Genomic DNA, 26,121 nt, shown 5'->3' with positions numbered 1-26,121 from the left:
CTCATGGTCTGAGTCTTTTAGGTGCCTTTTGGCAAACTCCAAGCAGGCTGTCATGTGCCTTTTACTGAGGAGTGGCTTCAGTCTGGCCACTCTACCACAAAGGTCTGATTGGTGGAGTGCTGCAGAGATGGTTGTCCTTCTGGAAGGTTCTTCCATCTCCACAGAGGAACTCTGGTGTTCTGTCATACTGACCTTCGGGTTCTTGGTCACCTCCCTGAAAAAGTCCCTTCTCCCCGCAGTTTGGCTGGACGGACAGCTCTAAGAAGAGTCCTGGTGGTTCCAAACTTCTTCCATTTAAGATTGATGGAAGTCACTGTGTTATCGTGGACCTTCAATGCTGCAGAAATGTTTTGCTACCCTTCCCCAGATCTGTGCCTCGACATAATCCTGTCTCAGAGCTCTACGGACAATTCCGTTGACCTCATGGCTTGGTTTTTGCTCTGACATGCACTGTGAACTGTGGGACCTTATATAGACAGGTGTGCGCATTTCCAAATCATGTCCAATCAATTTAATTTACCACAGATAGACTCCAATCAAATTGTGTAAACATCTCAAGGATGATCAATGGAAACAGGATACACCTGAGCTCAATTTCGAGTCTCATAGCAAAGGGTCTGAATACTTATGTAAAAACAAAGGTTTTTCAATTTCTAAAAACCTGTTTTCACTTTGTCATTATGGGGTATTGCGTATAGATAGCTGAGGATTTTTTTTATTTAATCGATTTTATAATAAGGCTGTAACATAACAAAAGGTGGAAAAAGTCAATGGGTCTGAATACTTTCCGAAGGCACTGTATATCTACATATATATATATACACTGAACAAAATATAAACGCAACATGTAAAGTGTTGGTCCAATGATTCCTGAGCTGAAATAAATGATCCCAGAAATGTTCCATCTGCACTAAAAGCTTATTTCTCTCAAATGTTGTGCACAAATTTGATTACATCCCTGTTAGTGAGGGTTTCTCCTTTGCCAAAATAATACATCCACCTGAGAGGGGTGGCAAATCAAGAAGCTGATTAAACAGCATGATCATTACACAGGTGCACCTTGTGGTGGAGACAATGAAAGGCCACTCTAAAATGTGCAGTTTTGTCACACAGCACAATGCCACAGATGTCTCAAGTTTTGATGGAGCATACAATTGGCATGCTGACTGCAGCAATGTCCAGCGGAGCTGTTGTTAGAGATTTTCTCTACCATAAGCCGCATCCAATGTCATTTTATGGAATTTGAAAGTACGTCCAACCAGCCTAACAACTGAAGACCACCTGTAACCACGCCAGCCCAGAACCTCCACGTCCGGCTTCTTCACCTGCGGGATCATCTGAGACCAGCCACCCGGACAGCTGATGAAACTGAGGAGTATTTATGTCTGTAATAAAGCTGAACAACCCATGGCTGCGCCCCTGCCCAGTCATGTGAACTCCATAGATTAGGGCCTAGTTTATTTATGTCAATTGGCTGATTTCCTGATATGAACTGTAAATTGTTGCATGTTGTGTTTATATTTTTTGTTCAGTGTATACACACTACCGTTCAAAAGTTTGGGGTCATTTAGAAATGTCTTGGTTTTTGAGAGAAAAGCAATTTTTTTGTTCATTAAAATAACATCAAATTGATCAGAAATACAGTGTAGACATTGTTAATGTTGTAAATAACCATTGTAGCTGGAAATGGCAGGTTTTTTATGGAATATCTACATAGGCATGCAGAGGCCCATTATCAGCAACCATCACTCCTGTGTTCCAATGGCATGTTGTGTTAGCTAATCCAAGTTTATCATTTTAAAAAGGCTAGAGGAACTGGACAGAGGAACTAGAAGGCCAGCATCCTGGAGTCGCCTCTTCACTGTTGACATTGAGACTGTTGTTTTGCAGGTACTATTTAATGAAGCTGCCAGTTGAAGACTTGTGAGGCTTCTGTTTCTCAAACTAGACACTAATGTACTTGTCCTCTTGCTCAGTTGTGCACCGGGGCCTCCCACTCTTCTTTCTATTCTAGTTAGAGCCAGTTTGTGCTGTTCTGGGAAGGGAGTAGTACACAGCGTTGTACGAGATCTTCAGTTTTTGGCAATTTCTCACATGGAATAGCCTTCATTTCTCATAACAAGAATAGACTGACGAGTTTCAGAAGAAAGGTCTTTGTTTCTGGCCATTTTGAGCCTGTAATCGAACCCACAAATGCTGATGCACCAGATACTCAGCTAGTCTAAAGAAGGCCTGTGTTATTGCTTCTTTAAGCAGAACAACAGTTTTCAGCTGTGCTAACATAATTGCAAAAGGGTTTTCTAATGATCAATTAGTCTTTTAAAATTATAAACTTGGATTAGCTAACACAACGTGCCATTGGTTGCTGATAATGGGCCTCTGTACGCTGATGTAGATATTCCATAAAAAATCTGCCGTTTCCAGCTACAGTAGTCATTTACAACATTAACAATGTCTACACTGTATTTCTGATCAATTTGATGTTATTTTAATGGACAAAAAAAATGTGCTTTTCTTTCAAAAACAAGGACATTTCTAAGTGACCCCAAACTTTTGAACGATAGTGTATATATATACACAAAAGTATGTGGACACCCCTTCAAATTAGTAGATTCGGCTATTTCAGCCACACCCATTGCTGCCAGGTGTATAAAATCGAGCACACAGCCATGCAAACTCCATAAAAACACATTTGTAGTAGAATGGCCTTACTGAAGAGCTCAGTGACTTCACATTTCGTCAAATTTCTGTCCTGCTAGAGCTGCCACGGTCAACTGTAATTGCTGTTATTTTGAAGTGGAAACGTCTAGGAGCAACAACTGCTCAGCCGCAAAGTGGTAGGCCACACAAGCTCACAGAACGAGACCACCGAGTGCTGAAGCGCGTAGTGTGTAAAAATTGTCTGTACTCGGTTGCAACACTCACTATTGAGTTCCAAACTGCGTCTGGAAACAGTTTCAGTACAACAACTGTTTGGCGGAAGCATCATGAAATGGGTTTCCATGGCCGAGCAGCCACACACAAGCCTAAGATCACCATGTGCAATGCCAAGCGTCGGCTGGAGTGGTGTAAAGCTCGCCGCCATTGGACTCTGGAGCAGCGGAAATGTGTTTTCTGGAGTGATGATTCACGTTTCACCATCTGGCAGTACGACGGACAAATATGGGTTTGGAGGATGCCAGGAGAACACTACCTGCCCCAATGCATAGTGCCAACTGTACCTTTTGATGGAGGATGAATAATGATCTGGGCTAGGCCCCTTAGTTCTAGTGAAGGGATGCTACAGCATACAATGACATTCTAGACGATTCTGTGCTTCCAACTTTGTGGCAACAATTTGGGGAAGGACCTTTTCTGTTTCAGCATGACAATGTCCCCATGCACAAAGCAAGGTCCATACATAAATGGTTTGTCGAGATCAGTGTGGAAGAACTTCACTGGCCTGCACAGAGCCCTGACCTCAACCCCACTGAATACATTTAGGATGAATTGGAACGCCGACTGCGAGTCAGGACTAATCGCGCAACATCAGAGCCCAACCTAACTAATGCTCTTGTGGCTGAATGGAAGCAAGTCGCCACAGCAATGTTCCACCATCTAGTGGGAAGCTTTCCCAGAAGAGTGGAGGCTGTTACAGTCACAAAGAGAGGACCAACTCCATATTTATTCCCATTATTTTGGAATGAGATGTTGGATGAGCAGGTGGCCACATACTTTTGGTCATTTAGTGTATACACAGAGAGAGAGAGAGAGAGAGAGAGAGAGAGAGAGAGAGAGAGAGAGAGAGAGAGAGAGAGAGAGAGAGAGAGAGAGAGAGAGAGAGAGAGAGAGAGAGAGAGAGAGAGAGAGAGAGAGAGAGAAAAAAAAAAAAAAAAAAAAAAAACACACACATTTCTTCACACAGGGTCGTGGGGTGAGACAGGGATGCAGCTTAAGCCCCACCCTCTTCAACATATATATCAACGAATTGGCGCGGGCACTAGAACAGTCTGCAGCACCCGGTCTCACCCTACTAGAATCCGAAGTCAAATGTCTACTGTTTGCTGATGATCTGGTGCTTCTGTCACCAACCAAGGAGGGCCTACAGCAGCACCTAGATCTTCTGCACAGATTCTGTCAGACCTGGGCCCTGACAGTAAATCTCAGTAAGACCAAAATAATGGTGTTCCAAAAAAGGTCCAGTCACCAGGACCACAAATTCCATCTAGACACCGTTGCCCTAGAGCACACAAAAAACTATACATACCTCGGCCTAAACATCAGCACCACAGGTAACTTCCACAAAGCTGTGAACGATCTGAGAGACAAGGCAAGAAGGGCCTTCTATGCCATCAAAAGGAACATAAATTTCAACATACCAATTAGGATCTGGCTAAAAATACTTGAATCAGTCATAGAGCCCATTGCCCTTTATGGTTGTGAGGTCTGGGGTCCGCTCACCAACCAAGATTTCACAAAATGGGACAAACACCAAATTGAGACTCTGCATGCAGAATTCTGCAAAAATATCCTCAGTGTACAACGTAGAACACCAAATAATGCATGCAGAGCAGAATTAGGCCGATACCCACTAATTATCAAAATCCAGAAAAGAGCCGTTAAATTCTACAACCACCTAAAAGGAAGCGATTCCCAAACCTTCCATAACAAAGCCATCACCTACAGAGAGATGAACCTGGAGAAGAGTCCCCTAAGCAAGCTGGTCCTAGGGCTCTGTTCACAAACACAAACACACCCCACAGGGCCCCAGGACAACAGCACAATTAGACCCAACCAAATCATGAGAAAACAAAAAGATAATTACTTGACACATTGGAAAGAATTAACAAAAAAACAGAGCAAACTAGAATGCTATTTGGCCCTAAACAGAGAGTACACAGTGGCAGAATACCTGACCACTGTGACTGACCCAAACTTAAGGAAAGCTTTGACTATGTACAGACTCAGTGAGCATAGCCTTGCTATTGAGAAAGGCCGCCGTAGGCAGACATGGCTCTCAAGAGAAGACAGGCTATGTGCACACTGCCCACAAAATGAGGTGGAAACTGAGCTGCACTTCCTAACCTCCTGCCCAATGTATGACCATATTAGAGAGACATATTTCCCTCAGATTACACAGATCCACAAAGAATTCGAAAACAAATCCAATTTTGATAAACTCCCATATCTACTGGGTGAAATTCCACAGTGTGCCATCACAGCAGCAAGATTTGTGACCTGTTGCCACAAGAAAAGGGCAACCAGTGAAGAACAAACACCACTGTAAATACAACCCATATTTATGTTTATTTATTTTAACTTGTGTGCTTTAACCATTTGTACATTGTTACAACACTGCATATATATAATATGACATTTGTAATGTCTTTATTGTTTTGAAACTTCTGTATGTGTAATGTTTACTGTTCATTTTTATTGTTTATTTGACTTTTGTATATTACCTACCTCACTTGCTTTGGCAATGTTAACACATGTTTCCCATGCCAATAAAGCCCCTTGAATTGAATTGAATTGAATTGAGAGAGAGAGAGAGAGAGAGAGAGAGAGAGAGAGAGAGAGAGAGAGAGAGAGAGAGAGAGAGAGAGAGAGAGAGAGAGAGAGAGAGAGAGAGAGAGAGAGAGAGAGAGAGAGAGAGAGAGAGAGAGAGAGAGAGAGAGAGAGAGAGAGAGAGAGAGAGAGAGAGAGAGAGAGAGAGAGAGATGTTTATATAGACATATATAGCGCACTGGGAGGGCTCTGTTGGGGCATGAAAATGGTCATGCTATTGTTTGCAGATTATGGGATGTTTATATAGACATCATCTCTTCATAATTAATCAGAAGCCAGTGTGTTGGAGAGTGTTTGTCTACCTACACTGTAACAGTATTCAGTCCATAGTGAGACTGCAGAAAAGGAATTTAGAAAGATCTAATCACATTCATAATGAATGTGCAGGAATTAGAAGCTAAAAGGTCCCAAACATAACACAAAGCAGACTGCCACTGACATTTTCATGCCCAATTAACTATTTGGAGCTACACTGAACAAAAATATAAACATGTAAAGTGTTGGTCCCATGTTTCATGAGCTGAAATTAAAGAAATGTTCCATACTGTACACACAAAAAGTTTATTTCTCTCAAATTTTGTGCATAAATTTGTTTACATCCCTGTTAGTGGGCATTTCTCCATTGTCAAAATAATCCATCCACCTGACAGGTGTGGCATATCAAGATGATATGAAAGGCTATGATTTTTAGCAACCAGTGCATTAAATTCTGATGAGATTATTCCATTATTGATCATAATGTTCGGAGATTAACATATTTTTCCACATGAGTTTACTGTATTGTAAAGATTGTATTAAAAATATTTTGACTGATTGAGGAATTAGGCAGTGGCATGGGAACAGCCTGTAGGAATGGCTCATGAAGATAACGATAAACTGGGCATAGCCCACAGTTCCATTGTCATGGTCAGCTACATACCGTCAGTAAACAAAACATTTTGGTACACGGCTAAGGATAAACGTTGGTTTTATATGTGCATAATAGCTTATTACACTATAAGGCCACAAACCTCTGAAACCATGCTGCTGGCCGATGCAGTGGACTTAACTACTGCAAAAACATCTCAGCTTATTTCCATGCAATCATGTCCTATCTGTCTAAATTCCAGGATTATACTGACTGTGGTGCAATCTGAGTTATTTTCAACATGATTTGCTGTCAGTGCAATTGGTGCAATGAGGCAAACTTGGACATCATGAGGGACCGCAAGAGAAAGCGAGAGTGAGAGAGTCTAACAGAGACAAATAAAGCAAAACAATGGCACATTAGACTAGAAATGTTATTTTTCTCAGAGAGGATTAACTTGTGTTTGTCTTAAGGGACGGCTGGGGACGTTTTCCTCTCAGAGCCACCGTTCCTCAAAGCGCATGCAGTCAGAGAGCCATAAAAGGCGGAACCGGACACATTGTCTTTCTCCCTCCATTGGTGCTGCTGATGTTGGAGCTTTGCTGCAGAGCTAATTCAGTTACCGTGTGTGAGTGCTGCATTATGAAGTGTGCAGTGCATTTCCTCCCTCCATGCCTGAGTGAATGTGAAAACAGAATAACGTCCTGCTGACGTGTTCTCTCTCTCTCTCTCTCTCTCTCTCTCTGTGTCTCTCTCTCTGTGTCTCTCTCTCTGTGTCTCTCTCTCTGTGTCTCTCTCTCTGTGTCTCTCTCTCTCTCTCTCTCTCTCTTTCTCTCTCTCTCTCTCTCTCTCTCTCTCTCTCTCTCTCTCTCTCTCTCTCTCTCTCTCTCTCTCTCTCTCTCTCTCTCTCTCTCTCTCTCTCTCTCTCTCTCTCTCTCTCTCTCTCTCTCAAACCTGACTAGGCTTTGATGTCTGGAAGACTCAATGGAAAACTTCAGCCGTCTCTAGGAAGGCACGGAAACCGTTTGAAGAGCGAATGCAAACTTCCCTAATGGTGTGTGGGTGGAGGAAAGGAAGCAATGTTGAAATGATCTCACAATTTGCCAGTAAAAATGGTTGTTGGTTGTTAACCCTAAATGGTTGTTAACCCTAAAACTGTGATTCAAAATGTACCCAAGTGTCTTCTTATGGCATGACCCTGGTCTTCACACAGCTTGTACAGAGAATCAATGAAGCTACTGGATCTTCCCCTCAAAGGAGTTCTCCTGCCCCCTCCCTCCTTAGCTCCAGCTCCTTGGGTAAGGAAGACAGAGTTCAACACAGATGTCATCGAGGAATCCTCTACAATGTACATCCCCTGCCACCCAAACCGAGTCCTCTGGGCCAACCGGGTTTCCTACAACTGTTTACACTAGAAGCATTGGAGAGGACATCTTCATTCAATTGATACTGACCTTCAATCCCACCAACGCCTATAACGGCCACGGCCATCAGCCTTCCTCACGTGTCCACTTATACACATTCTCCTCACAGCACAGCAAAGCAAAGAGCCTCCAGAGAGTATAATTGTCCTTAGCTAGCACTGTTCCACTGCTCATTGGTAGGAAAGAGTTGTTGAGACGAGGCGATTGTTGACTCAGGCATTCTCATGCAGTAGAGGGAATTGTGTGCCCATTAGCCAAGACTATGATCTGCAAACATTTGTCTTCAAATGTACACTCGCAGAATAAGTGAACAGTAAGCAGATACGTTTGTGAACAGAAGGCTAATACAAAATCTTCATTGCACTAATGCCAGATATATCCACACGTCTAGAGCTTCCTGTGTAACAGTTTAACTTTACGTCCGTCCCCTCGCCCCAACCCGGGCGCGAACCAGAGACCCTCTGCACACATCAACAACAGTCACCCACGAAGCATCGTTACCCATCGCTCCACAAAAGCCGCAGCCCTTGCAGAGCAAGGGGAACCACTACTTCAAGGTCTCAAAGCGAGTGACGTAACCGATTGAAACGCTATTAGCGCGCACCACCGCTAACTAGCTAGCCATTTCACATCCGTTATACTCACCCCCCTTTCAACCTCCTCCTTTTCTGCAGCAACCAGTGATCCGGGTCAACAGCATCAATGTAACAGTATAACTTCAGTCCGTCCCCTCGGCCCCGACCCGGGTGCGAACCAGGGACCCTCTGCACACATCAACAACAGTCACCCACAAAGTGTCATTACCCATCGCTCCACAAAAGCCGCGGCCCTTGCAGAGCAAGGGGAACCACTACTTCAAGGTCTCAAAGCGAGTGACGTCACCGTTTGAAAGGCTATTGGCGCGCACCACCGCTAACTAGCTAGTCATTTCACATCGGTTACACCTGCATTCTAACACATTAGTAGTATGAAGGTATTATGCTTGGTCAGGACTGGGAAGTGGCCACAAAAGGCCACAGCATATAACCACAGCATATGGCCACAGCATATAACAATTTTGAAGGGAATAATCACACATGATGATATTCACCCAACATTGATCATAACGGTTGCTGGACCTCCCACGGATGACATTTGGAGAGTTGATGTTAATGGGAGCTTTGGAGGAAAAGCAGAGACCCATAGTCTGTGTAGCACAACGGACTCAGCAAACCTCTAGGGTTCTCAGTGACATTTTGCTTAGAAGAAATATATAAATGTTTCTTTATTCTTTTTGATGTTGAAAACAGTTTCTAATTAATTTCTACTGTTTGAGTGCAAGGTTGCTTCCACCAGGATTACAGTTTTTTTAAGCAATTATATTGTCAGTTATTTTGTCTCCGATGTGATTGAGCATCAGTCACATAGTCATCACACTAAATATTTTCAGTGTTTAACCATAATAATATGTTTTCTGTCTATAGAGAAATGTGCTGTTCTTTTTTCATTTTGCCTAAACCAAATTCACTCACTTATTTAATGAAACACTGTATATTGTATGTGTATAAACATGCATGGAAAACATATCTCAGGCCTACTAACTATGTCTGTAAGACTGTATCAGACAAGGAGTTCATTATTTTTCTTAAGTTTATCTATGCCACAGCCATTCTATATACAGTAAGATCTGTGAGAAGATGTGCTTGGATGGTGACAGCAGGACAGTGAGATATCTTCTGTTTCATCATCTAGGGATGATTTAACACTTACTATTTATCATTACGTTATATCAAAGAGTTGTATAGGTAAGCATGCTTGTCCTTGCTGCACATCTTCATATAATGGGCTATTTTTCTTTTCTGGTGCGTGGAAAATGCCTTACTCCAAATCTACACGGCAGTTATGGCTTTGTCACAGTGAGGTATATAAGCCTGAGCGACAGGCCCCTACAAAATAAGAACATTAAATGTCCCGTGTGGCTCAGTTGGAAGAACATGGCACTTGCAACGCCAGGGTTGTGGGTTCAATTCCCATGGGGGACCAGTATGAAAAAATATTAAGATATAAGCAGATGTAAGTCATTCTGGATAAGAGTGTCTGCTAAATGACTAAGATATAAATCATGTCTGAATCACCATGTGATGGGTGAGTAGGAGCAGTCCAAAGGGGAACATGCTCTACCAAAACATACCAGTGCAAACCTACCAGAACCTCTCTCTCAGGGGTCAGTACCTGTCAAAAAGTGTGTGGTTTCCTGAAATTAATTAAATTGCCAGACTGAATTAAAAGCCCTGGACATATTTAATGCAAGAACTCTTAATTGCAGTTTGTTAAATTACTGCTGCCTAGTCATAATTTCCTTTCATGTTCTGAACCAGGGTGTTTATCATGCCTCATCCCTGAGAGAAGAGAATGATTCCTTAAGACAGCTCCTCGACAGGGATGTGTCCCAAACAACAACCTATTCCCTACATAGTCTACTACGATTGGCCAGAGGCCTATGGGCCCTGTTCAGAAGTAGTGCACTATATAGAATAGGATGACATTTGGGACAGAACAGGGGCAGCACAGCCAGTTTCACACTGTTGTAGACTTCAAGGTGGGTCATAATAGCAAGCTGAGCACGGCACAATTATAATCAAACTCGCATCTCCTCTATATGCTGCCCACAAAGCTGTCCCGGTTGCGTACCAAGAAAATGTAATTTACCTCCACTGTAATATTTCTACAAAAGATCAGACAATTCGTCCAGCCATCAGCAGAGATATTACAATTTACAATATTTCAAGCCAAACCTATCTGTCCTTTAAAGGCATGCTGACGGAGACTTGATGTCATTCTCCATCTCAAGGTTATATTTCTGAAGGGCTCCTGGATAGAGAGTTTCCTTCAGACCCTTTCAGGCAATTTTTATTACTGCATCATTGAAGTGAAAACACAGCTCAGGTATTATCTATCTCCCCACATTCTACTGTATGTTAAATGTGGCTACATTCCAGACAGCCATCAGAGCCCAGCCGACTGTGGCTTTTTGAAAAGAGCATTTCCCTGGCAGGCTGGCACCGATCCTGCCAGTCAGTCCATTATGGCTGGAAGGTTTCACATGAGGTTTTCCCCACAAAAGGGCTTTATTACAGACATAAATATAAAGACATGTCACATAAACTGAAATTAGGCGAACTATTAGAATTTTAGCAACCAGGAAATGGTGGAGCGATTTCTGCATATTGCACATTTAAGTGAGAGAATGTATCTGCACCCTGTGTTATTCACTGTTTACTGAATTTCTCTCAAATTGGTTTTCTTCTATAAGGTCTCCCAGAGGGGTGGGAGGTTCAGGCAATTTGCCAAGCAGTTTCCCAACCTGTCAGAGGGCACACATCAGGTGATCAATTGTACTCTAAATATACGAAATATGAGTTGATAACGTTAGATGTGATTTCTTACTTTTTACGAACCTTGTGACCTTGTAATTTATGATCCACATAATGCTTGTGTATGAAGGAAGATTCATAGGGAATAACTTAATAAATAAAGTAATGACCAGTAAAACTTCAGTAAGATGTTATATGACACTTATATACTGCACTGAACTACACATCAGCTGTGTAACATAATTAAATTATGATTGCGCATTCAATTCAAATTTACATTTAAATATACATAAAATCTCTGAATATCCACAGCACACTATCTTTTATATGTGTATCTATAGCTACAAAGCTACACAGTTTACTATTTCTAAATGTCTACTATCGGGTGTGAATTCAAAAAGGCATCAATTCAGTTTTTATGTACTTTATTAGCTTCAAATCAGAATTATCTGCACGTAAGCATTTCATTGTACAGCGTATACATTATCATGTGTATCCTGTAGATATGACTAATAAATAAAACTTGAACTTGAAAAATCTGAATTACATACAGTATAGAACAGGGGTACTCAAGTACTATTTCAGAAGGTCCGGTCACACAAATTTCCTCGGTGGCGAAGGTCCAGATGGATAATGTAATTTATCGGCATAGTAGCAAACCCCCACCTTGCAACCCATGTGACTGTTCACACCCCTCTTGCTGACGGAGAGAAAATGTTGCAGTTTTAAAGCTAATTTCCCGCAATTCTACACATTTTGCATGGGGCAGAGATTTCTTTGCTATTTTAAAGCTAATTTCCCGCAATTCTACACATTTTGCATGGGGCAGAGATCTTTTTGCTTTTTTAAAGCTAATTTCCACAAATTCTATGCATTATTCCATGTCTTATGTGTGTTTATATGATACCAGGGGTCGAAGCCCGACCTAGTAAAAAAATTAAGAAGAAAAAGTTGAGTATGGAGAGTATAGAAGATGCACCAATTCACATCATAAAACCCACCCATTCTAGAACCGCATCCTTCATGAGCTCATGGGAATAAGTCAATAGCCGTATTCCTGCAATATAGCTCAAGGGATCCTCCAGTGAGTGGGTGATCCAGGAACTCCCAGCTGGCTGGGGTCTAATGGGAACTTATTGTGCGAAGGCGATGACAAGCTGAGCCATTCTTCTGCAGTCATTTACTGTCTACCAAATACAGACAGACAGGGTGACAATTTAATCTCATGATTGACGGTGACAATCTGGGCCATGTTTCTGTGTCACAGAGGGGTCGAGAGGAAATCAGTTCTGCACTCAGGAGAGTTTCTCAGGAGCTGCAGAGAGGAACAAACAGCATCCCCTCATCAATCCCCTCATCAACTGTAAAATAATGTATAAAGTAAGATAAGGCAGGAGACAGACAGAGAGCACCTCCACTGACTTTCCTCCTTGTCCTTGTCCACTACAGCATAAGCCGTAGTCTAGCCATGTCAATTAGCTCCATCAGCCGTGTATGTGCAATGCAGTATGGTTTACCTTACAATCTACAGCCAGGTACTTCAGCCGTGTATATGAAATGCAATATGGTTTACCTTACAATCTACAGTCATGTACTTCAGCTGTGTATGTGAAATGCAGTATGGTTTATCTAAAGATCTAGAAGCTTCCAATTGTATCAAACTGTCAAATTGAAGGTTCTCAATAGGAAGCGTTTATTTAGTTGTAAATCATCTAGGACTGATTTTACCTCACCATTGCAACTGTTGACAGTAGAATTCAAAACCCGAAACAGTGTATACTACACTTAATGCCATATCTATATGAGCAAGTAATGTGAACCTTACGGAAAGCCACTACATTCACACAGAAAGCCAAGGCAATATTGCATCTCACTCCTTTCTACATAAATAGACTTGGTAACATTGCATTGTGGGGCAGCAATGGCACAATGACACAGTCATAAAAATTTGAATTTAGAATTAGAAAAACTTTATTGTCCACACAATGTGGACATTTGTCTTTGTTTGTTTTTTTGTGAAGTAGAACAGCGCCAGTAACTGCTAAGGTGGAAATAATGAGGTAATGAAGCGCTGCAATGAGAGACTAAAACAAAAGCACTCACCCATCAGCCCCCGGCTCTGCACGCTTCAGGTGAAGTAAAGAAATCATTGGAAATGCAGCATACTCCAATACTGGAGAGAACAGTCCGCCCAGCTATATACAGTTCAAGTCAGAAGTTTACATACACCTTAGACAAATACATTTAAACTCAGTTTTTCACAATTCCTGACATTTAATCCGAATAAAAATTCCCTGTCTTAGGTCAGTTAGGATCACCAATTTATTTTAAGAATGTGAAATGTCAGAATAACAGTAGAGAGAATGATTTATTTCAGCTTTTATTTCTTTCATTACATTCCCAGTGGGTCAGAAGCTACACTCAATTAGTATATGGTAGCATTGCCTTTAAATTGTTTAACTTGGGTCAAACGTTTTGGGTAGCCTTCCACAAGCTTCCCACAATAAATTGGGTGAATTTTGGCCCATTCCTCCGTACAGAGCTGGTGTAACTGAGTCAGGTTTGTAGGTCTCCTTGCTCGCACACGCTTTTTCAGTTCTGCCCACAAATTTCCGATAGGATTGAGGTCAGGGCTTTGTGATGGCCACTCCAATAACTTGACTTTGTTGTCCTTAAGCCATTTTGACACAACTTCGGAAGTATGTTTGGGGTCATTGTCCATTTGGAAGACCCATTTAAGACCAAGCTTTAACTTCCTGACTGATGTCTTGAGATGTTGCTTCAATATATCTACATAATTTTTCTTCCTTATGATGCCATTTATTTTGTGAAGTGCACCAGTCCCTCCTACAGCAAAGCACCCCCACAACATGATGCTGCCACCCCTGTGCTTCACGGTTGGGATGGGCTTGCAAGCCTCCCCCTTTTTCCTCCAAACATAATGATGGTCATTATGGCCAAACAGTTCTATTTTTGTTTCATCAGACCAGAGGACATTTCTCCAAAAAGTATGATCTTTGTCCCCATGTGCATTTACAAACCGTAGTCTGTCTTTTTTATGGCGGTTTTGGAGCAGTGGCTTCTTCCTAGCTGAGCGGCTTTTCCAGTTATGTCGATAACCGGAAAATTTTACTGTGGATATAGATACTTTTGTACCTGTTTCCTCCAACATCTTCACAAGGTCCTTTGCTGTTGTTCTGGGATTGATTTGCACTTTTCGCACCAAAGTACGTTCATTTCTGGGAGACAGAAAGTGTTCCAAGGTAGGCCTTGAAATACATCCACAGGTACACCTCCAATTGTCTCAAATGATGTCAATTAGCCTATCAGAAGCTTCTAAAGCCATGACATCATTTTCTGGAATTTTCCAATCTGTTTAAAGGCACAGTCAACTTACAGTATGTAAACTTCTGACCCACTGGAATTGTGAAACAGTGAATTAATTATAAGTGATATAATCTGTCTGTAAACAATTGTTGGAAAAATGACTTGTGTCATGCACACAGTAGATGTCGGCCCAGCTATCTAGCTGCACAGTTGGCCCAGCTATCTATCTGCACAGTCGGCCCAGCTATCTATCTGCACAGTCGGCCCAGCTATCTATCTGCACAGTCGGCCCAGCTATCTATCTGCACAGTCGGCCCAGCTATCTATCTGCACAGTCGGCCCAGCTATCTACCTGCACGGTCGGCCCAGCTATCTACCTGCACGGTCGGCCCAGCTATCCACCTGCACAGTCGGCCCAGCTATCTACCTGCACGGTCGGCCCAGCTATCCACCTGCACAGTTGGCCCAGCTATCTACCTGCACGGTCGGCCCAGCTATCTACCTGCACGGTCGGCCCAGCTATCCACCTGCACGGTCGGCCCAGCTATCTATCTGCACGGTCGGCCCAGCTATCCACCTGCACAGTCGGCCCAGCTATCTACCTGCACGGTCGGCCCAGCTATCCACCTGCACGGTCGGCCCAGCTATCTACTTGCACGGTCGGCCCAGCTATCCACCTGCACGGTCGGCCCAGCTATCTACCTGCACGGTCGGCCCAGCTATCTATCTGCACGGTCGGCCCAGCTATCTACCTGCACGGTCGGCCCAGCTATCAACCTGCACGGTCGGCCCAGCTATCTACCTGCACGGTCGGCCCAGCTATCCAGCTGCACAGTCGGCCCAACTATAGCCCTGCACAGTCGGCCCAGCTATCTACCTGCACGGTCGGCCCAGCTATCTACCTGCACAGTTGGCCCAGCTATCTATCTGCACGGTCGGCCCAGCTATCTACCTGCACGGTCGGCCCAGCTATCTACCTGCACGGTCGGCCCAGCTATCAACCTGCACGGTCGGCCCAGCTATCTACCTGCACGGTCGGCCCAGCTATCCACCTGCACGGTCGGCCCAGCTATCTACCTGCACAGTCGGCCCAGCTATCTATCTGCACAGTCGGCCCAGCTATCCATCTGCACAGTCGGCCCAGCTATCCACCTGCACGGTCGGCCCAGCTATCCATCTGCACAGTCGGCCCAGCTATCCATCTGCACAGTCGGCCCAGCTATCCATCTGCACAGTCGGCCCAGCTATCCACCTGCACGTTCGGCCCAGCTATCTACCTGCACGGTCGGCCCAGCTATCTAGCTGCACAGTCGGCCCAGCTATCTACCTGCACGGTCGGCCCAGCTATCTACCTGCACGGTCGGCCCAGCTATCCACCTGCACGGTCGGCTGCACAGTCGGCCCAGCTATCTACCTGCACGGTCGGCCCAGCTATCTACCTGCACGGTCGGCCCAGCTATCTACCTGCACGGTCGGCCCAGCTATCTATCTGCACGGTCGGCCCAGCTATCTATCTGCACGGTCGGCCCAGCTATCTATCTGCACGGTCGGCCCAGCTATCTATCTGCACGGTCGGCCCAGGTATCTATCTGCACGGTCGGCCCAGCTATCTATCTGCACAGTCGGCCCAGCTATCCACCTGCACAGTCGGCCCAGCTATCCACCTGCACGGTCGGCCCAGCTATCCACCTGCACGGTCTGCCCAGCTATCTATCTGCACGGTCGGCCCAGCTATCTATCTGCACGGTCGGCCCAGGTATCTATCTGCACGGTCGGCCCAGCTATCTATCTGCACAGTCGGCCCAGCTATCCACCTGCACGGTCGGCCCAGCTATCCATCTGCACGGTCGGCCCAGCTATCTACCTGCACGGTCGGCCCAGCTATCTACCTGCACGGTCGGCCCAGCTATCTACCTGCACGGTCGGCCCAGCTATCTACCTGCACGGTCGGCCCAGCTATCTACCTGCACGGTCGGCCCAGCTATCTACCTGCACAGTCGGCCCAGCTATCAACCTGCACGGTCGGCCCAGCTATCAACCTGCACGGTCGGCCCAGCTATCCACCTGCACGGTCGGCCCAGATATCCACCTGCACGGTCGGCCCAGATATCTATCTGCACGGTCGGCCCAGCTATCTACCTGCACAGTCGGCCCAGCTATCTATCTGCACGGTCGGCCCAGGTATCTATCTGCACAGTTGGCCCACCTATCTATCTGCACAGCGTTTACATGCTCTAAATGCTACAGAAAGAGCACAAAGGCTTGATACGAGAATCGAGTGGCATTAAACTCCCTGGACTGCAGAGTGCATCTGTTCTGCAGCTCTTAGTGCAGTTACACAGTGCATTAAGCTGCCTGGGAATGAGACAAACATTTTCTGGAACTACTAATGCAGCAGGTTGTGTTAGCGTGGTGGCTGTTAGCGTGGTGGCTGTTACCGTGGTGGCTGTTACCGTGGTGGCTGTTACCGTGGTGGCTGTTACCGTGGTGGCTGTTACCGTGTTGGCTGTTACCGTGGTGGCTGTTAGCGTGGTGGCTGTTACCGTGGTGGCTGTTAGCGTGGCCGTTAGCATTATGTCTGTCTCTGCAAGTCGAAGGAAATAGTTCACCCTCTGTAAGAGTTGAAGGGAAACCAGACATGAGAGGAGGAATGTGGGGAGAAGCTGAGCCACTCAATAGTGGGTTTTGAAGTCAAGAGGGAGAGCTGAAAAAAACTCTCTGAAGCCAATGAATCAAAACAATTAAGTCGTCCTTCAGTTGACCTTGGTGCAATATAATCAGGAGGAAGGATCTGGGCCCCTCGCTGGTACAGATCAGGACAGATCATTACAACATATACATTTACACGTTTATACGTATCTGCGATTATCTCCCTGCTTCACAGTTTTAAGAGCTTAACCAGTGTTGACCATTTTTGTGTTGCAGGCTAATTGCTGTGGGTCCAGCTACAATGTCGCTGGTCGGCGCTCTGCTGGACAGGATGTGTGCTGATTGCAGACATCCTGGCAGCACCGTGGAGGACGGCGTAGTGATTAAACGGTAGCTCTGCACAGAAATGTCAGCCTGTAACATCTCTAATGGGCAAACATTTGATTCAGGGGTGATGGATTTTGATAATTGTCTGCTCTGGCTGCCTCTTCCACACACACACACACACACACACACACACACACACACACACACACACACACACACACACACACACACACACACACACACACACACACACACACACACACACACACACACACACACACACACACACACACATACACATACACATACACACACACACACACACATTGCCCTCCACAGGCACGCACACCCTCCTGAATACATTACCAACACCTTGGGCCTCCATCAACAGAGCTGAACATACTGATCTCACAATTAGAGGTATACCTCAGGGGCATGTTTGGTATCTTTACCATGGCCCCGCTGACTTCTCACAGTATTCAAAAAGCTGGGTCTAAAGGCAGTTGCCTCCTGAGTCCTGATGCAAACAAATTAAATATTCTATACGTTTGCTCAAGTGCAAACTTTGAAAAATTCAAAGTACATAGGAGATTTCCCTGAGGCTCACTATGTAGCTCTTTGAAACATGTAAGGGGACTTTCAAAGCTGGAACATCTACAGTAGTTTACAAATGTATGATCTTAATTTGACCTATACTGTCACAGCAACATAATCCTGCAGCGACAGGATTTGAACATTTAGTCCATAACAATATGGTGGGTGTTTATATTTGTCCTATTTCACACATGATTTTTGCATTTCCCACTCTTCCTGAGACCCCCAGAGAGCAGTGTCACAGCCAGGGTTTGACATTCAACAGCAACCCTGGAGGTATTAGGGTTAAGTGCCTTGCTCAAGGGCACATCAACAGATTTTTCACCTTGTCTGCTCTGGGATTCAACCTAGCAATCTTTCGGTTACTGGCCCAACGCTCTAACCACTAGGCTACCTGCCGCCTTGTTGCTTGATCAGTGGTTAGGCTATTAGCCAAAAGTAGGCTACATGAAAAGTACAATACTGTTAATATAACTGTGTGTTAGTGTTGGTTTTTAGTAAATGTATGTAAATCTCAAAGCTCATCTGCATTTCCTGCAGTACAGTAAAATTCTCATCAACAAAAGAGTGATAAAATTAACATCCTACATTTGGACTATCACAAACACACACAGTGAGACTAAAAAACAAACTCTGTCATCCATGAAGATTGGAAAATCATATATTCCAGGACCACATATGCACAGATGCATATGAAGCTCAGTTTTCAGGATTAAGGGTTGTATTCTTACTAGAATCTTGATCCATTGCAATACTACTCAAATCCATATCAACAATGCCAAAGGTCATCGAGCTATAGATCAGGGGTGGGAAACTCCAGTCCTAGGGGGCCGGAGTGATGTCACACTTTCCCCCCCATCCCTAGCAAACACAGATGATTAAACTAATTGGATTCTAAACTGAAGGTCAGGATTAGTTGATTATTGTAGTCAGGTGTGTTAGCTGGGGCTGGGGCTGGGGCAAAAGTGTGACACCAATCAGGCCCTTGAGGAATGGAGTTGCCCATCCCTGCTTTTGAGTGAAATATTTGCATTTGTTATGTAATACATGGATGTGAAGATATGCCATCAAGGAAGAACTACTGGTCAAATCTTGGTGGAATCTTCATTTGGATTCTATTGAAATAAACATTTTTGAAACAATATTGTCCTGCCCCAAGCCTAAGACGCTGGATAGCTTTTCATAAAATTGATATTGGCTACACAAGTATTACATTCTCAAGAACATCTCTACAGTTCCATTATAGGTAGAAATGATTCAGCACACCAGAGCAACGTAAACGTGTTAAAGTAAGCGGAGAGCATAATCTTCTCTAAAGGCTCATTTTAACATTGGTGGGCCCATTGCACTATTTTCCTCTAGAATTACAACAAGAATAACTCTACTCTCCAAATGGGAGACGTCATGGCCACTTTCTGGCGAAATGGGTTCCAAAACTGTGCAGTATCAAGCAGTTGAGATGGGTACTTAAAGTTAGATGGGTATGAAGGGTCAGTATCATCACCATGTGGATATCCACATTCAAAAGTGCAGATTGGCCATTTAAGTTTAATGGGTATAAAGGGTCAGTATTGTAAGGAATAGTCTCATCACCATGGATATCCACATTCAAAAGTGTCCTTTGTTATTCTTATAGTTGGTGACATGTACTTCCTTGGATAAAGATGACATTTCTGGACACAAATTATTTCTGTCTACAGACAGACTTGGATATGCTGTGTATATAAATCAGAGGTCTCCTTCCTCTAAGTTACATTTAGATGCTGATTACCATTTGATTGTTTAAGTGCATCAATTGCAAGAGAGGATTTATCGAGCACCTACTCTAACCTCAACAGATATCCAATAATGCAATGATATGCACGTATTTATTCAAAATTGTCATTGAGATGTAAGCTTTTTTTAAACAAATGCTTATGTTATTTTTAATACTCTGCCAAAGCCAAGTGCCCAGTGTTACGCTATGCATGGCAGCATCAGCGTATTTGTGAAGTCCCTCCAGCAACTCTTTGTCCCATTATCTGCTGCACCAGAGAGCACTTACTCCATCACAACAGCAGAGGCATCCGCCTTTTCAACCCACTGTGCATACAACCATGCATAGAAAACGTCAGAAAATGAAATGGATTGATAGAGACGTGGGAGCAGGTTGTTTGCACTGTGCAATCTCTCCCTCAACAGGTCTTTCTTAGTCAAATGCACAGCATCTCCAGAGTTCCCAGGATTGCCTTGGGGCCTGTGATTGCAGTCATTACACAGTTTGGAGAGCAGGTCAAGGGCCAGCCAGACAATCCATTCCATCCTATGCAGATATCCTTCCTCTCTCCTCTCTTCCCCTGCCTCCCTGGTTCTGTCTGAAAAATGCAGACTTTGGGCTTGGTGACTGCTCCCCTGACAGACTGGACTGTGGAGCAGCTGCACCTATTAAGAGCAGTCTTTGCGCTGTCATGCCTTTTCTCCAGCTAAGCAAATCGGTTGAAACAGGCATAGGGCTCCATCCCAAAATGTCACACCAACATTTTACTGCAAAATGCTCATTATTTTTAGCACCTTGATCCAGCTGAAACCGGTGCATGTGTGTTTTTATGATTCCACTCTGATGAGGTGTTAAGGTCTTGAAAGTGTCGGGTCACAAATGATGGCATGCACCCTGCCACCCACCTGCCACAACACATTACAGGATAATTATTAATTTGTGTGTTCTAAGCTAATAGAGTTCCCTGTCACACGACTTACCGTCAACATATGAAAGGTCGTTCGCAATGACAGAATCTTCTCCAACGTAATCATTTAATGTACACATTTACACCAAAAGGAGGGGCCCGGGCGAAATTAATAATTTTGCAAACAGTTTAGAAATGATTATTTTGCCACCAAAAATGATAGCATGATTTATTATGTCTTCGACATGCAGGCCCTAGCAGTGAGTCCTCATAATGTCTTTGCAAATGATTGATTATCAATCACTCTAACCATGCGACAAATTGGTAAATAAATTAGCTTGCAAGGGATAGCAGGCGATGCAGCCGCCGAGACGGAGCAGTGAGGCCTATGAAAGGCAACTGGTGCACTCTGCCAGGGGCGACGGGGGAGCAGGAGCGTGCCAGGGAGCCAGAGAGGGAGAGAAGACTAACAAGAGGCTGTCACTGACTTCATTGATTCCACTGGGTGCCTTCAACCTTTACAAACTTCCTGTGTGCACTCACCAGCTAAATATTGGTTGACCGGATCCAGAAAGCAATGTTATTTCACTGTAAACAAGGAGAGGTCTTCGGAGCATACTCTCATTGACAAATAGACAGGGTGTCACTAGAACTTGCGTTTGTGTAGACAAGACAGTGACAATTGCATGCTACTCATCAGAACTGTGTGACTCATGACACAGATTTACCTGCTGTGGAATAGCATCTGCTCGTTTTCTGAAGGAATAACTTGGAGAATCTCGAGATTGTGGCACCTGTTAATCAAGATACTTAGAATGCTCCCAACATTGGAAGTCTAATAACATCTCCCTTCAACTTAATGACACAGCAGTATCTACAGTATATGCTTTAAAAAATGGTCTCAATATGTTTTATGAGCTCAGAGTGGAATGCAGTCACAGTATAAGCTTGCTTTGCGTTCCACCTTTTGGCAGAGCCTTTGCAGCAAAGGAACACATTATGTACTTTCATCTCTGTGGTATTCTGTTGCACCATAAAATATTATGAGAGCCATTATAAAACCCATCATCCTACCCTGCCTCCAAATGATGGCTTGGAGAGAAAGGAAGAGAGACTGCAGCACACTCAGTATGGAGGATGAATAGCACTTCCCAGGTAGGAATATCTGGGAACAAATGGGTTTAGGCCCATGGGGGAATTCAACAGAGCACTAAGAGGGAACTCATATAACCCAATTAAAAGGAGCTAAATCGATTTAGATTAGTTCCAGAGTGGGCAGACAGACTGTCAACACATACTAGCACTCACAATACACATGATGTTACTCAACTTGAGGAAGGCTGTTTTCAGTTGTCTTTTTACAGGGTGGATTGGAACATACCATTTCCACATAAGATACACAGTTTGGCACGCATTGATCACTGGCACTCATAGCCGGGGACTGAGTGACTATCTCTGTGCATCATGTTCTTGTGCGTGTGTGACCACTTTCAGAGCTACTTCAAAAGCAGAATACCTGGGAGAAACCTGTGAAACAAGTGTGCCTTCTAGTGGTGACTTGGAGGACTATTTGACATGGGATGTGTAGTTAAACTGATACCTGGTAAAAACGAAAGCCACTTACGATAGAAGATGTATTCAGTGTAACTTGACCAGATCTTGTCTTCTGTGTGTTGATTCACGGATGACGCTGTGACTGAAGAGTTACAGGCAACCATCTGGAAACCACACTCGGACAGCATGTCAAAGGATCTCTCAAGGTGTTTGAACTTCAGGTAAAACCTGGAAGTATATCGATCCGGTGTCCTGTCCGGATCTCGACTCTCGTTCAAGGTCTCCCCAAAAACTTCCTTGGCTAACGCAACCCTCCCACAAATCAAAATCCGTGGGACCCTTCTGAATTTGGAGTCGGTTTGACTCTCTCTGCCTATTGTACAAGAGCCTCTGTACCCAACCGTAATGAATCCACTTTTTCTGTCTGCCGGAACCAGTGACGACGGCGGACACATCTTGTGGTCGCTGCCTTGAGAACCATCTTCAAAATCACTGTGGAAGTATTCGTCTGGACTGTGTTTTAAATCTTCGGGCGTCAATAGTTTGACCAAGTCTGGCAACTGGAAGTACTCCGCCTCTTTCCTAAGCCTCCCCTTCTCTGGAAAATGGTCGGGCAGTACAACTTGTTTGTCTCTGAGGTAGTCCAACACATATCGAAATAAAAATCCATCTCTGTCGATAAAATAGCGTCCCTTAGGGTCCCGCGCCAAATCATTAGTGGCATCCTTCTTAGGTGAGAATATTTTGCCCAGCAAGGAATTCGGGGTGCTTACTAACGTTGCATGACGCGTGTAATACACCTGTCCCCCGACATTTAATTCTACAACATCTGGGAAACTATTCTGAACAGATCCTTGTTCTTTTGACGTAGGGTTAGTCCTACAGTTTCCACTTAATGCCATTGTTTCCGTCATGAATGACTAAAAACTCCACCGAATTTTAGATGGTGGATTGAAGTCCAAAAGTTGCTCTCAATGTTTACTTGAAATAAAACAAGGTATCTTGGTGTTTAATTCATTTTAAAAAAGCTACAATTAACAATTCAACACACTGAACGTAGATTTTGATAAAGAAGCCTTATAAAGCCAGTCATTCACCTACCAGTCCTAGTGGTCGTCGAATAATAGCCTAGTGGAGGATGTCCAAGAGACCCCCGTCAAAATGTACAATTGACAGAGCTGTGCAGTTGACAAATCTGTGTTCTGAGAGTACAAAAAAATATACGGACGCATCAAAGGTTTGCACCTTACCAGCGTGCATCAGTTGCTCTGCATCCATTGGCCCTGGGAGAAGAACATTACCGAGGGAAATGACTGAGGTTCATGAGAATCACCGCGGCCAGATAACATAAAAAACGCTGACAAACGGAACATCAGCTGTCTTGCTGCTGTTTGCCAGAGCAAAATGAATATAGATAATACTCTACATCAATTTCAAAATATATCTACAATATATTAAATAGAAAAACTCCCCCCAACAACTTCTAAAGTCCAAAGGGAAATGTATCGTTATCACCAGCGTTTTATCTCTAACTTCCTTTGAACACGAGGAATTGGTCTTGCTGATGAAAAAGACTGTCTGAAAAATAGTAACTTCACATGGGTTGAATCCACTCCGCCCTAAGGAGCCATGTAGTGTAGTAGCCTATTACTGAGAACACCTGGTCCAGATTGAAATCTATCCAATTGCAGAGACAAACCCAGTGCTGAGGTTGTGCTGTTAGCGGTCCGAGGCACTCATTTTGTCATGGACGTGCGCGCGCTGAAGGCTGGATAGCTGGAGCTGTCGGAGGAGATGAAACGATTCTCCCGGTCCCCTCCAAGCAGGGTGGTGCCCGTAAAAAAAACGTCTCAGCTGATGTTGCCTCAGCGGTGCAGGGATAAACCATAATGGGTAATAAATAATTACATAATCTTAAAGGAATATACTGAAATATATATTGAATATACTGAAATCCACCTTTCACATTTGTTATTTCGACCTCTGATAAAATTACAGTATAGGTTAGTCGTGTGCCAACTGAAAATGAGCCTAATAAGACTAGGTTTCAAAAGCCAACACCCAATCCGAGTGCGATCATTTCTCCATTAGCTCAGTCCGTGAGAGGTTTTCGTGAGTATTTAAAACGTAAACAATTTCAGGCTCGGATGGAATGGGCCGTAGGGTTGTCAACCAGAGTAAGCCATGATAATCAAAAATAAATAGGCCTACTAAACAGTTTCAATTTGAACTGCAATTGAAAGGTCTGGTGTTGCTTACAGCTACTGCCTTAACCGTTAACTTCAACTTTCTGATAAATATGCAACAGCGCCACTCGCTGTATGTTCGACGCTCCGAAACAAAACGCTCCTCGTTTCAGGACCACGGACAGCTCCACCGGCTCACTGGCATCTTGGACAGCGACGCGCCACTATAGTTTGCGGCACGTGCACGTTTTGGCATTCTTTGTTGAAGTTTGTTGAAACTCAGCGTACTAAACAATCTAAAAATTACGGGTTCAACAAGGGTTCTTTGTACTGAAAATTGCCCCAGAAAGGTTATTCCAAGAACCAAATAGGAGGTGGGGTTAATCGAGGAACCTCCTTAGTTGGTGGGGGTTCCTGCAGGAAACTAACGGCCCAACTGAAACATTTGGATTTGAAAGGGCAGCAGGTGCAGGCACTTAACTGGAATATGTTAAGATCTCCTCAATTTAGGGGAAGGTTTGTCCCTTGTATGATCTAAATTGATCTTGTTTTGGATATCAATCAACAAAGAGGTAAGAATATGCAGGCTATAAGAATATGTTGTATTGGGTGCAGATGACTGAACTGCTCACTTTTGTGTCTGTGTCTGCAGGTATACAGACGAGGAGGCATACAAAGGTATGTCAATTTGTATTGGTATGTTATGCTGATCACATTAACCATCCTCCTCCCTGACCTCGTCAATGAATATCCCATAGGCCTCTACATTATGGACAAGGTATGTGTAAGAAAACCATTATCAAAACAGGTTTTTTCATTCACATTCATCACAAAAACCAAGGTATGGATACTGTCATGTGCATGTTTTGTATAATGTGCATCTGTATAATTACATTTTTTGGGGTTCACAGACTCTGATGAATATAACAGGAAACCTGTTTGATCACCATGCACTGCAAAATCATTCTGGCTATAGATACGGAGAACATCAACACATTAACATCGACACGTCAGAGGATATACTGCTGGGACTTTACCTCATATTTAGATTTTTTTATTCTGCTTTGCCACTAAAATCAAGTCAGTTAAGAACAAATTCTTATTTACAATGATGACCTACCAGGGAACAGTGGGTTAACTGTCTTGTACAGAACATCAGATTTTTACCTTGTCAGCTCGGGGATTCGATCCAGCAACCTTTCAGTTACTAGCCCAACGCTCTAACCACTGGGCTACATGCCGCCCCTAAACAAACACTGACAACTAAAATATTGTGTTATTGTTGTTATTGTTATGGGTATTATTATTATTAATAATAATGGGGGGGGGGGGTAGTTCAAAAATGAATCCCAAACGGTTCTTCAAAAGGTTCTTCGAGGATCCATTAAAAGGGGTTCTTAAAAGGGGTTCTTAAAAGGGGTCTTTGAAAGAACGTATAGGGGGTTCCCCACAGTTTCAATTTGAAGAACCCTTAAATGATACTCCAGGAACCTTTTATTTTTATAGTGTAGTCTGTGTTAATGTCTGTTAAGTGTTATTCTAAATCCGCTGATACAAGAGTAGAATAGTTATCTTGGATAGAAGTGTTTGGGGGGAACAAGGCAATTATTGAGCCCCTGATACACAAATAATTTGTCCTAGCGATACTTT

At 43.8% G+C, this 26,121-nt stretch overlaps 1 protein-coding gene across 1 annotated transcript in view; it reads right to left on the bottom strand.

Moving 5' to 3' along the window:
* The window catches only part of kctd16b (potassium channel tetramerization domain containing 16b), an 86,268-nt gene extending 61,842 nt beyond the window's left edge, over positions 1 to 24,426 (bottom strand). The window contains exon 1 of the mRNA XM_071339565.1: positions 22,356 to 24,426. Within this exon, the coding sequence (XP_071195666.1) occupies positions 22,356 to 23,199 (844 nt within the window). The 5' untranslated portion in view covers positions 23,200 to 24,426. The remainder of the gene's footprint in view (positions 1 to 22,355) is intronic.
* Between the last annotated feature and the right edge of the window lie 1,695 nt (positions 24,427 to 26,121).

This window comes from Salvelinus alpinus, chromosome 13 (genome assembly GCF_045679555.1).
Source record: "Salvelinus alpinus chromosome 13, SLU_Salpinus.1, whole genome shotgun sequence".
NCBI classification, from domain to species: domain Eukaryota; kingdom Metazoa; phylum Chordata; class Actinopteri; order Salmoniformes; family Salmonidae; genus Salvelinus; species Salvelinus alpinus.
The sequence above is the reverse complement of the archived record's forward strand: the minus strand, read 5'-3'. Positions and strand labels throughout refer to the sequence as shown.